The 12855-nt window shown below is 39.6% G+C and overlaps 1 protein-coding gene across 1 annotated transcript in view; it reads right to left on the reverse strand.

Moving 5' to 3' along the window:
• Window positions 1-8221, reverse strand: part of rnf128a (ring finger protein 128a) — a 35213-nt gene extending 26992 nt beyond the window's left edge. The window contains exon 1 of the mRNA XM_029628095.2: window positions 7724-8221. Coding sequence (XP_029483955.1) covers window positions 7724-8150 — 427 coding nt within the window. The 5' untranslated portion in view covers window positions 8151-8221. The remainder of the gene's footprint in view (window positions 1-7723) is intronic.
• Window positions 8222-12855: the final 4634 nt, after the last annotated feature.

Below are 12855 nucleotides of genomic sequence, written 5' to 3' on the forward strand. Positions count from 1 at the left end.
CATTTCTAAACAAAATAATCCACTATGCAAGTAACCATTTCACTGTACCGTTTACACCTTCTGTATCCCGTGCATGTGGCAAATAAACAGATTTTATTTGATTTTGCGTGTGTTTTCCAGAGACCGTAATGTGAAGAACAACATGACCTGGACCAAAGTCAAATTAGGACATAATGTTAGGTCAACGAGACAGTGTCCAAGTAAAAAAATTCTCGGGTAGAATGCCCTGCTTTTATTTTGTCACACTCACAATCGTTGGCTATATTTTGTAATTTGCTTGCCATTAACTTTTAAATAATACTATTGTTGTGAGTTCATTTTCCTGTAATAATCAATAAAAATATGCTGAAGTTAAAACTTTGTCAGCTATGATATTGTTATTATTTGAACTACCTAGCGAGCTAACGTTTGCTAGCGAACAAGCCAGAAACAAACCAAATCATTGTTTAGAAAGTTACTTGCCTGGTTTGCTAGATTGACATATACTAAATTCATTTTTAAACGGATGGGTTTATTGGTGTTAAAATACAACATTAAAGCTATTTTGGACCACCAGGCTGCTGATGTCATGCAGTCTGTCGTATTTGGGTTTATACTTTTTTTATAGCGATCATGACAAGTTTGATAACAGACAACAATAGATGTCACTGCGACTGTCTACAGACATGTGTATAATGTAGACGTATTATAAAACAGTCTTTAGTCTTGAAATCTTTGGTTGTTTATTACACTACCGTACTCACTCTGTTTAGCACATGGCCTCACATATGAATCCTTAAAGAGATTGGTGGGGTTTAGGCTGAAGAGGGTGTGAATGATGCTGAATGGGCATAGACCAGTGGTTCCCAAACATCAATGTAAGCCTGCCATACACATACTGTACGATACATTTATTAAAAATAAGAAAGAGTGTGAGTTTTTGTCACAACCCGGCTTGTGGGACGTGACAAAGAGCTCTTATAGGACCAGGGCACAAATAACAATATTATAGTAATCAATCATTTTGCTCTTTATTTAGCAATCTTACATATAAAACCTTATTTGTTCATCAAAAATTGTGAATAACTCACCACAGGTTAATGAGAAGGGTGTGCTTGAAAGGATGCACATAACTCTGCAATGTTGGGTTGTATTGGAGAGAGTCTGTCTTAAATAATTTTCCACACTCAGTCAGTGCCTGTATTTAGTTTTCATGCTAGTGAGGGTCGAGAATCCACTCTCACATAGGTACGTGTTTGCAAAGGGCATCAGTGTCTTAACAGCGCAATTTGCCAAGGCAAGAAACTCTGAGCACAGCCCTATCCAGAAATCTGGCCGTGGCTTCTAATTAAATTCCATTTTCACAGAACCGCTTGTTGCAATTTCGATGAGGCTCTCTTGTTCAGATATCCGTAAGTGGACTGGAGGCAGGGCGTGAAAGGGATAACGAATCCAGTTGTTTGTGCCGTCCGTTTCGGAAAAGTACCTGCATAATTGCGCACCCAGCTCTCTCCGGTGCTTCGTTATCACATTTGACATTGTCCGTAAGCTTGTTCATTTGCACACACAAAAATAATTCCATCATGGAAAGACCTGCAACTTCTTAATCATAGCCTCAATTTTGTCCCGCACATTAAATATAGTTGCGGAGAGTCCCTGTAATCCTAGATTCAGATCATTCAGGAGAGAAAAAACATCACCCAGATAGGCCAGTCGTGTGAGAAACTCGTCGTCATGCAAGTGGCCAGACAAGTGAGAAAAAAAACTTTAAGCTCATCTCTCAATTTAAAAAAAACGTGTCAATATTTTGCCCCTTGATAACCAGCGCACTTCTGTATGTTGCGAAAGCGTTACATGGTCACTGCCCATATCATTGCATAATGCAGAAAATACACGAGAGTTCAGGGGCCTTGCTTTAACAAAGTTAACAATTTTCACTGTTGTGTCCAAAACGTCTTTCAAGCTGTCAGGCATTCCCTTGGCAGCAAGAGCCTCTTGTGGATGCTGCAGTGTACCCAAGTGGCATCGGGAGCAACTGCTTGCACGCGCGTTACCACTCCACTATGTCTCCCTGTCATGGCTTTTGCGCCATCAGTACAGATACCAACACATGTTGACCACCAAAGTCAATTTGATGTCACAAAGCTGTCCAGTACTTTAAAAATATCCTCTTATGTTGTCCTTGTTTCCAGTGGTTTGCAGAAGAGGATGTCTTCCTTAATTGACCCCCATAAATGTAACGGTCATATACCAGGAGCTGTGCCAGGCCCACCACGTCTGTTGACTCATCCTGCTGTAACGCATATAATTCATTGGCTTGTATGCAAAGAAGTAATTGTTTCAAAACATCTCCTGCCATGTCCCTGATGCGTCATGAAACAGTGTTGTTTGATGAAGGCATTGTCTGTATAGTTTTTTGGGCCTTTTCCCCAATCATTGTCCCAGCCATATCCGCGGCAGCAGGAATAATTAAGTCCTCCACAATAGTATGGGGCTTGCCTGTCCTAGCCACTCGGTAGCTTACCATATAAGACGCTTCTAGCCCCTTCTTATTAATAGTATCTGTTGCTTTTATACATGTTTTACTACTCAAAAGTCGTCTTTATTCTAGCTAAAAAAAACCTGTGGCTTATTTTTCAAATGGTCATGTGTTGTTTCTAAATGTCTCCGCAAGAGTGAAGTTTTCCCGCGAAAGAGTAATGGTTCATGTGATTGGATGTTCATTATTTGACTAGACTACCTGTATTTGACATTGTGTTGTTATTTCGCTGAACACTAAATGGTTTAATTTTCTTTTTGGCAGTGAAACGAGGCTACTCAGGCGAGAGAAAAAACTCACCCGAATGTATACCCCCGTTGGAAAATACAAATGTACTGTTTGAAAATGTGAATCACATTTTTATCTGGCGTACCCCCGACGGCATTGCACGTACCCCAGTTTGGCAATACCTGGTGTTGACAAAAAAGAGCTCTCCAGTAGGTGTGCTGTACCAAAATATTCAAGGGACATTTTCTCAATAGTGGGGTAACAAGTTTATGAACTATCAAAGCAGAATTACCTTACCATTGTTCCTCAACTGTAGTGTATTATATACCATTTTCTATCTCTGAGTCTCTACTTTTATCCAATGTAAAAAACACAATTCCAAATTTCGCTACATTAGACCGAATCGAGCAGGTTGGTAACATTTGCATAAATACCAATGTGTTTACGGATATATTCAATCTCTCCCTATCCCAGTCTGCTCTCCCCACATACTTCAAGATGGCCACCATTGTTCCTGTACCCAAGAAGGCAAAGGTAACTGAACAAAATGAGGATCACCCCGTAGCACTCACTTCTGTCATTATGAAGTGCTTTGAGAGACTAGTCAAGGATCATTCCACCTCCACCTTACTTGTCACTCTAGACCCACTTCAATTTGCTTACCGCCCCCAATAGGTCCACCTACGATGTAATCGCCATCACACTGCACACTGCCCTATACTATCTGGACAAGAGGAATACCTATGTAAGAATAATGTTCATTGACTATAACTCAGCATTCAACACCATAGTACCCTCCAAGCTCATCATTAAGCTTGAGGCCCTGGGTCTCAACCCCGCCCTGTGCAATATGGTCCTGGACTTCCTGACAGGCCGTCCCCAGGTGGTGAAGGTAGGAAACAACACCTCCATTTCGCTGATCCTCAAAATAGAGTCCCCACAAGGTTGCGTGCTCAGCTCCCTCCTGTATTCCTTGTTCACCCATGACTGTGTGGCAATTCACACCTCCAACTCAATAATCAAGTTTGCAGACGACACAACAATAGTGGGCTTCATTACCAACAACGATGAGACAGCCTACAGGGAGGAGGCGAGGGCACTCGGAGTGTGGTGTCAGGAAAATAACCTCTCACTCAACGTCAACAAAACAAAGGAGATGATTGTGGACTTCAGAAAACAGCAGAGGGAGCACCCCCCCTATCCACATCGATGGGACAGCAGTGGAGAAGGTGTAAAGTTTTAAGTTCCTCGGCATACACATCACGTACAAACTGAAATGGTAAGAAGGCCAAACAGCACCTCTTCAACCTCTGGAGGCTGAAAAAATTTGGCTTGTCACCCAAAACCCTGACAAACTTTTACAGATGCACAATCGAGAGCATCCTGTCGGGCTGTATCACCAGCTGGTACGGCAACTGCACCGCCTACAACCGCAAGGCTCTCCAGAGGGTGGTGCGGTTTGCACAACGCATTACCGGGGGCAAACTACCTGCCCTCCAGGACACCTACAGCACCCAATGTCACAGGAAGGCCAAAAAGATCATCAAGGACAACAACCACCCAAGCCACTGCCTGTTCACCCTGCTACCATCCAGAAGGCGAGGTCAGTACAGGTGCATCAAAGCAGGGACCGAGAGACTGAAAAACAGCTTCTATCTCAAGGCCATCAGACTGTTAAACAGCCACCACTAACATTGAGTGGCTGCTGCCAACACACTGACTCAACTCCAGCCACTTTAATAATGGGAATTGATGTAAATTAATGTAAAATATATCAATAGCCACTTTAAACAATGCTACTTAATATAATAATAATAATAATGTTTACATACCCTACATTACTCATCTCATATGTATATGTATATACTGTACTCTATATCATCTACTGCATCTTTGACCTAGATGCACTATTGTAAAGTGGCTGTTCCACTGGATGTCATAAGGTGAAAGCACCAATTTGTAAGTCGCTCTGGATAAGAGCGTCTGCTAAATGACTTAAATGTAAATGTAAATGTTTATGTAATACATGTATCACTAGCCACTTTAAACTATGCCACTTTGTTTACATACCCTACATTACTCATCTCATATGAGAGGGCGGCAGCGTAGCCTAGTGGCTAGAGCGTTGGACTAGTAACCGGAAGGTTGCGAGTTCAAACCCCCGAGCTGACAAGGTACAAATCTGTCGTTCTGCCCCTGAACAGGCAGTTAACCCACTGTTCCCAGGCCGTCATTGAAAATAAGAATGTGTTCTTAACTGACTTGCCTGGTTAAATAAAGGTAAAAAAATATATATGAATATACTGTACTCGATTGCATCTTGCCTATGCCGTTCTGTACCATCACTCATTCATATATCTTTATGTACATATTCTTTATCCCTTTACACTTGTGTGTATAAGGTAGTAGTTTTGGAATTGTTAGATTACTCGTTGGTTATTACTGTATTGTCGGAACTAGAAGCACAAGCATTTCGCTACACTCGCATTAACATCTGCTAACCATGTGTATGTGACAAATAAATTTGATTAGATTTGAATGGGAAGTATTTGGATACGCCACTGGTCTTTAACCGTTCAAGCTACCAAAACAACTTTATAATGTGTAGACGGGCACTGTTGCTTGACAAACCTTTTGATACTACTTATACTTTTCACACTACCACGGTATTTCCATAAATCCCAATGCATTTCAGTGACTTGAATGGTAAAAATTCCGGTCACTACTAGTCTTCCACCAGTTGAACCACAACCTGAAAGTCTAAGCCTTTGTGAATTATTTTAAGGTGGTCATACCATGGATCATTTAGCTATTTGATTTAGAATTTTAGGACCCATGTAGGTATCCCCCAAAAAATGTACCTTTACTACTCTTGCCCACAGAAACGCATTAAATAACACATTCATAAATGGTAAAAAGACAGTCGCATTGTCTGTCCTGTATCTAGGATAAGAAAGCTCAGGAAATATTTCAGTTTCTTTGGACACATACTTAACCAATTTTTTTGTTGATGTCACGCCCTGGCCATAGAGAGGCTTTTATTCTCTATTTTGGTTAGGCCAGGGTGTGACTAGGGTGGGCATTCTATGTTCATTTTCTATGTTTTGTATTTTGTAAAATTTTGGCCAGGTGTGGTTCTCAATCAGAGGCAGCTGTCGAGTGTAGGTCTTTCGGAGCATGCAGTTGCATGGTTTGCTAACTATCTGACTGATATAACTCAGTGCACTCAATTTGATGGGCTTATGTCTGTTAAATTGTCTGTCTTGAATGGTGTGCCCCAAGGCTCTGTACTTGGTCCTCTCTTATTCACTATTTATATAAATGATTTAGACAAAAATGTCCAAAATGCACAACTTCATTTTTATGCTGATGACACTGTTATTTACTGTTGTGCCTCGTCTCTTACAAAATCTTTCCAGAACATGCAAACTGCTTTTTATACTGTCCAACATACCTTGTGTCAATTGAAGCTTGTGTCAATTGAAGCTTATCCTCAATACTGACAAAACCAAACTAATGGTGTTTTCTAATGCAAGAAATATACCTCTGAACCTTTCACCTGTCAGGGCAAGGAGATTGTGGTTGTAACCTCATATAAATATCTTGGAATTTTAATTGATGATGGCCTCTCTTTTAAATTGCATATTCAACAACTTACAAAAAAATTTAAGCTGAAATTGGGATTTTATTTTAAGAATTAGGTCTGTTTTTCTTTTGAAGCCAGAAGGAGGCTAGTGTCAGCTACATTTATGCCTTTACTAGACTATGGGGATATTTTATATATGAATGCTTCCACTCAGTTTTTGAGATCAATTGACACTTTACCATGGCACTTTGAGATTTATTTTAAACTGCAAAACCCTTACACACCACTGCACTTTATATACCAGGGTTGGCTGGCCTTCTCTAGTCACTCGTAGGCTCAGTCACTGGTATACTTTTATTTACAAAGCCATTTTGGGTTTATTACCTTTTTATTTGTGCATTTTTATTGTTCAGAAATGTGGTGGGTACTCCCTTCGTTCGCTGGACTTTATCCTGCTAACTGTTCCAAATGTCTGAACTGAATTTGGTAAAAGGGCTTTTATGTACTCTGCGCCATAGTCTTGGAACACCTTACAAAATACTTTTAAACTGGAAGAACTTGTCCCGATTGGTGTTTTTAAATCACTAATGAAGGATTGAGGCTGATTCCCTGACCTGTCAATGTTTTTAATTTGCTGTTTTATACTCTTGTGAATTCAATGGTTTTTACTAGATTCCTTGTAGTTTTTCATGTTGTCTGTCTGTAATTTTTTTGTAATGACTTGGTGCTGCCTATCTTGGCCAGGGCGCTCTTGAAAAAGAGATTTTAATCTCAATGAGCCCTTGCTGGTTAAATAAAGGTTAAATTTAAAAAGAAATAAATAAAATAAAATAAGCTGTCTATCGTGGTCTCTGATTGAGAACCATACTTAGGTAGCTTTTCCCACTGGGTTTTTGTGGGTAGTTGCTTTCTGTTTTTGTCTGGACCAGACAGAACTGTTTCGGTTGTTCTCTTTGTTGTTTTGCATTTTAGTGTTCAGTTTCGAATAAATAATATGAACATGTACCACTCTGCACCTTGGTCCTCACCTTCTTCCACCAATGGCCGTTACAGTTGATAACAAAACTACCTCCATTTTTTTTAAACTCACCACAGGGTGTGCTTGAAAGGATGCACATAACTCTGCCATGTTGGGTTGTATTGGAAAGTCTCAGTCTTAAATCATTTTCCACACAGTCTGTGCCTGCATTTAGTTTTCATGCTAGTGAGGGCCGAGAATCCACTCTCACATATGTACATTGTTGCAAATGTGCATCAGTGTAACCACATTTAATTCAGTTTACTTAAGTAAATGGCATTTTCTAGTTAGTTATTAAGCTTGCAATTCTGTAAGGAATAGAAAAACAAAAAGGCTGAAGCACTACCAATTGGAAGGTAACCGAATCACTCACCATGGTGCACCATGGGCGTTACCTCGTCGCCTGTACCAGGAAGGTTGTAAATAACCACACCAGTGGCTCCACTTTCAGCAGCAGTCTTGATCTTCTCAGCGAAGGTGCAGTTCCCCCTCTGAATAAGTGCGATCCACAGCTCTGAGCTGTTAAAGCCTATCTGGAGACCACAGGCTAAGGGATTTGAATTAGGAAGAATCACCTCTCCGGAAACCGAGGTGACAGAAGAGTGGAGCCCATATAATCCACACTCACAGCTCTGTAACACCGTTTGGTTGTCACTTGTGTTAAAGTAACGCGTTTGAACGATCGCTTTCGTAAATAGCATGTCCGCCCCAGCATGTTGAGCAGTTATCAGGCAGAGCAATGTGAGAAATCTCAAGCCAAATCCATGTGTGCCTTTCTTCTCCATTTTCCTCTGAAACATACTCGCAACTCCTGTAGTTCAGTCGAGCCCCGTCTTCCTGGTCAACGGCTGCCTGGAGTGCTGTAAACTGATACCTCCCTTCTCTGTAACATAAACCAAGTCTACGTCAGTTGTGGTCTCTCTTATCTCAGTGGACCTTGCTCACAAGCTTTAAGTCCAGGTTTACCTGTGAGTGTTAGCATGTTGATTTGACACATGCTTTTGTTTGCAATATTGCAGTGTTGTATTCCAACACACGATCTGTTTTCATTAGTTTCGGGCCAGTGCGCTATTAAATGTGTATAGGAGGAAATGTTCTAGCAGGATTTAAAATGAGCAGTGTCAACAAACGCATTAAATGTCAATACAATACTGCTGCCATAAAAGTCCACAAGATAATGTGATACCGTAGGCTTAAAACACAGATCTAGCAAAAAAACTTTGGCAATTCTTTTGTACATATTTGCAGCAGCATCACAAACGAAAAATTAATCCCAATGTGAAACCAGTTAAAGGTGGTTTACTCTAAACATTTGAGCCATAAACTATATCCTCATTTTCAGGATGTTTACTCAAATATTCTACCTTCTGTATAGTTCTATGTACTTTTTCCAGAGCCCATGTAGCTTGTTTTTATCCTGTGACATAAGGAAACATTAAGCATGTGCATATGGAAGACGAGTTGACAAATCAAACCCCTGCAATTGAAAACAAAATCCTCTTTAAAATGTGATTATTTTATTTAATGGTTTAATTATACTTAAAGTAAAATTCCACCCTGAAACTATATTTTGGTATTCATTTCATTAGTCCATTGTTGATATAGTCCCAAAATGGTTTTCATGTCAGCAATAAAATATTCAAGATATTTAACTTAAAAAATACAGAAACACTGCCGGTATGATTCATGCCTGCTGTATTTCTGTATTTTGGAAGTTATATATCTTACACTTGATTGCTGACATGCAGCTCAGAACAGCTGAATATGGATTTTAAAGAACTGATTGGGTCTCTGCTTGACACCAACAAACACCCCATAATATCTGGCTCTGGGCCTCCCCTAAATCTTGACATTATACGTTTCAGGAGACTTTTAGTCCTCCATAATTGGCTATGAGACTATTCCAGCTCTGTGGGTGTAACATTTATTGACAGTTTTGATACCTTCTGGAAACAAAGCTTGTTTCATAAGGAGGATGGGATCCACCCAAATCATTTTGGTTCCTGGATCCTTTCACAGCCTTATAAGGCTGCTTTTAGACAATGACTTATCAATGACCCAAGCCTAGCTCAGTTAATCCCTACCATTGTTTCACTGAGTTATCATAATACTTCGGAAAATGTACATTTTCCCAGGGGCATTGGAAGACAATGTAAGTAACCTAAATTATGTCCCTCTAACTGCCCTGAATGTCCCTGCTGGTCCTGCAACTATTGTATGCAGTAATCATTTGCCTATGAACCAGAGTTATACTGTTAGCACTAAGGCGGTGTGCCCTAGCAGGAAGTCCACTGTGTGCAGCTCACCCTGCAATAACATAAATCACATGAGCATGTCTACTTCTGCTTTGCTTCCAAGTAAAGCAATGAAAACAATCAAGCATCCCAGAAAAGTTCTGAAAATAGACCATGTTAACATACAGTTGATGTCGGAAGTTTACATACACTTAGGTTGGAGTCATTAAAACTTGTTTTTCAACCACTCCACAAATTTCTTGTTAACAAACTACAGTTTTGGCAAGTTGGTTAGGAAATCTACTTTGTGCATGACACAATAATTTTTCCAAAAATTGTTTACAGACAGATTATTTCACTTATAATTCACTGTATCACAATTCCAGTAGGTTTGAAGTTTACATACACTAAGTTGACTGTGCCTTTTAACAGAAAATTATGTTATGGCTTTAGAAGCTTCTGATAGGCTAATTGAGATAATTTGAGTCAATTGGAGTGCGGATGAATTTCAAGGCCTACCTTCAAATTCAGTGCCCCTTTGCTTGACATCATGGTAAAATCAAAAGAAATCAGCCAAGACCTCAGAAAAAAAATTGTGGACCTCCACAAGTCTGGTTCATCCTTGGGAGCAATTTCAAAACACCTGAATGTACCACATTCATCTGTTCAAACAATTGTCCGCAAGTATAAACACCATGGGACCACGCAGCCGTCATACCGCTCAGGAAGGAGACGCCTTCTGTCTCCTAGAGATGAACGTACTTTGGTGCGAAAAGTGCAAATCAATCCCAGAACAACAGCAAAGGACCTTGTGAAGATGCTGGAGGAAACAGGTACAAAGTATCTATATCCACAGTAAAACGAGTCCTAAATCGACATAACCTGAAAGGCCGCTCAGTAAGAAAGAAGCCACTGCTCCAAAACTGCCATAAAAAAGCCAGACTACGGTTTTCAACTGCATGTGGGGACAAAGATCGTACTTTTTGGAGAAATGTCCTCTGGTCTGATGAAACAAAAAAATAAATGTTTGGCCATAATGACAACCATTATGTTTGGAGGAAAAAGGGGAGGCTTGCAAGCTGTAGAACACTATTCCAACCATAAAGCACGGGGTGGCAGCATCATGTTGTGGGGGTGCTTTGCTGCAGGAGGGACTGGTGCACTTCAAAAATAGCTGGCATCATGAGGGAGTACAATTATGTGGATATATTGAAGCAACATCTCAAGACATCAGTTAAATCTTGGTTGCAAATGGGTCTTCCAAATGGACAATGACCCCAAGCATACTTCCAAAGTTGTGGCAAAATGGCTTAAGGACAACAAAATCAAGGTATTGGAATGGCCATTACAAAGCCCTGACCTCAATCCTATAGAAAATATGTGGGCAGAACTGAAAAAGTGTGTGCGAGCAGGGAGGCCTACAAACCTGACTCAGTTACACAAGCTCTGTCAGGAGGAATGGGCCAACATTCACCCAACTTATTGTGGGAAGCTTGTGGAAGGCTACCCGAAACATTTGCCCCAAGTTAAACAATTGAAAGGCAATGCTACCAAATACTAATTGAGTGTATGTAAACTTCTGACCCACTGGGACTGTGATGAAAAAAATAAAAGCTGAAATAAATCATTCTCTCTACTATTATTCTGACATTTCACATTTCACATGGTGACCTAAGACAGGGAATTTTTACTAGGATTAAATGTCAGGAATTGTGAAAAAACTGAGTTTAAATGTATTTGGCTAAGGTGTATGTAGACTTCCGACTTCAACTGTATGTAGCCTAAGAAAGAAGGTTCATGAAATCAAAAATGTACTAGTAACAGATGACATTCATATTCTGACAATCTCTGAAACTCACTTAGATAATACCTTTGATGATAGTGGTAGCAATAAGTTTATAACATCTACAGAAAATATAGAAATGCCAAAGGTGGAGGTGTTTATATTCAGAACCACATTCCTGTGAAGCTTAGAAAGGATCTCATGTTAAATACTGTTGAAGTGATATGGTTATAGGTTCATCTGCCTCACCTAAAGCCTATTCTAGTGGGAATCTGCTATTCCAAGTGCTATCAGTCAGTATCTGAATAACATGTGTGAAATGCTTGATAATGTATGCGATATCAACAGAGAGGTACATTTTCTGGGTGATTTAAATATTGACTGGCTTTCATCAGGCTTCCCATTCAAGAGAAAACTTCAAACTGTAACCTGTGCCTGCAACCTGGTTCAGGTTATCAGTCAATCTACCAGGGTGGTTACAAACAGCACAGGAATGAAATTATCAACATGTATTGATCACATCTTTACTAATGCTGCAGAAATTAGCTTTAAAGCAGTATCCAAATCCAGCGCATGTAGTGATCACAATATAGTAGCCATATCTAGGAAAACCAAAGTTCAAAAGCCTGGGCCTAATATAGTGTATAAGAGGTCATAGAATACGTTTTGTAGCGATTCCTATGTTGTTGCTGTAAAGAATATTTGTTGGTCTGTGGTGTGAATGAAGAGCAACCAAACGCTGCACTTAACACATTTATAAAATTGCTTATTCCAGTTACTAATAAGCAGTGGTATTAAGTACTTCAGTAAAAATACTTTAAAATACTACTTAAGTCTGTACTTTACTATTTATATTTTTGACAACTTATAATCCACTACATTCCTAAAGAACATAATGTACTTTTTACTCCATACATTTTCCCTAACACCCAAAAGTACTCATTACATTTTGAATGCTTAACAGGACAGGAAAATGATCCAATTCACGCACTTATCAAGAGAACATCCTTGGTCATCCCTACTGCCTCTGATCTGGCAGACTCTAGTGTGTTGGAGTGTGCCCCTGACTATCCATAAAATAAAATAAAATTTAAAAAAATAAAATGGTGCCATCTGGTTTGCCTAATATAAGGATTTTGAAATAATGTATACTTTTACTTTTGATACTTGAGACTTTTACTCAAGTCGTATTTTACTGGTTGACTTTCATTTTTACTTGAGTCATTCTCTTATCTTTACTTTTACTCATTTTGGCAATTGGGTACTTTTTCCACCACTGCTAATAAGCATGCACCCATTAAGAAAATGACTGTAAAAACTGTCAAATCGCTGTGGGTTGATGAGGAATTGAAAATGTTTATGGTTGAGAGAGATGAGGCTAAAGGAATGGCAAATAAGTCTGGCTGCAGAACCGATTGGTAAACGTACTGCAAATTGAAAAATCATGTGACTAAACTGAATAAAAAGAAGAACTAAGACTATACTATG

The sequence above is a fragment of the Oncorhynchus nerka genome, linkage group LG22 (assembly GCF_034236695.1).
Source record: "Oncorhynchus nerka isolate Pitt River linkage group LG22, Oner_Uvic_2.0, whole genome shotgun sequence".
In the NCBI taxonomy this organism is placed as follows: domain Eukaryota; kingdom Metazoa; phylum Chordata; class Actinopteri; order Salmoniformes; family Salmonidae; genus Oncorhynchus; species Oncorhynchus nerka.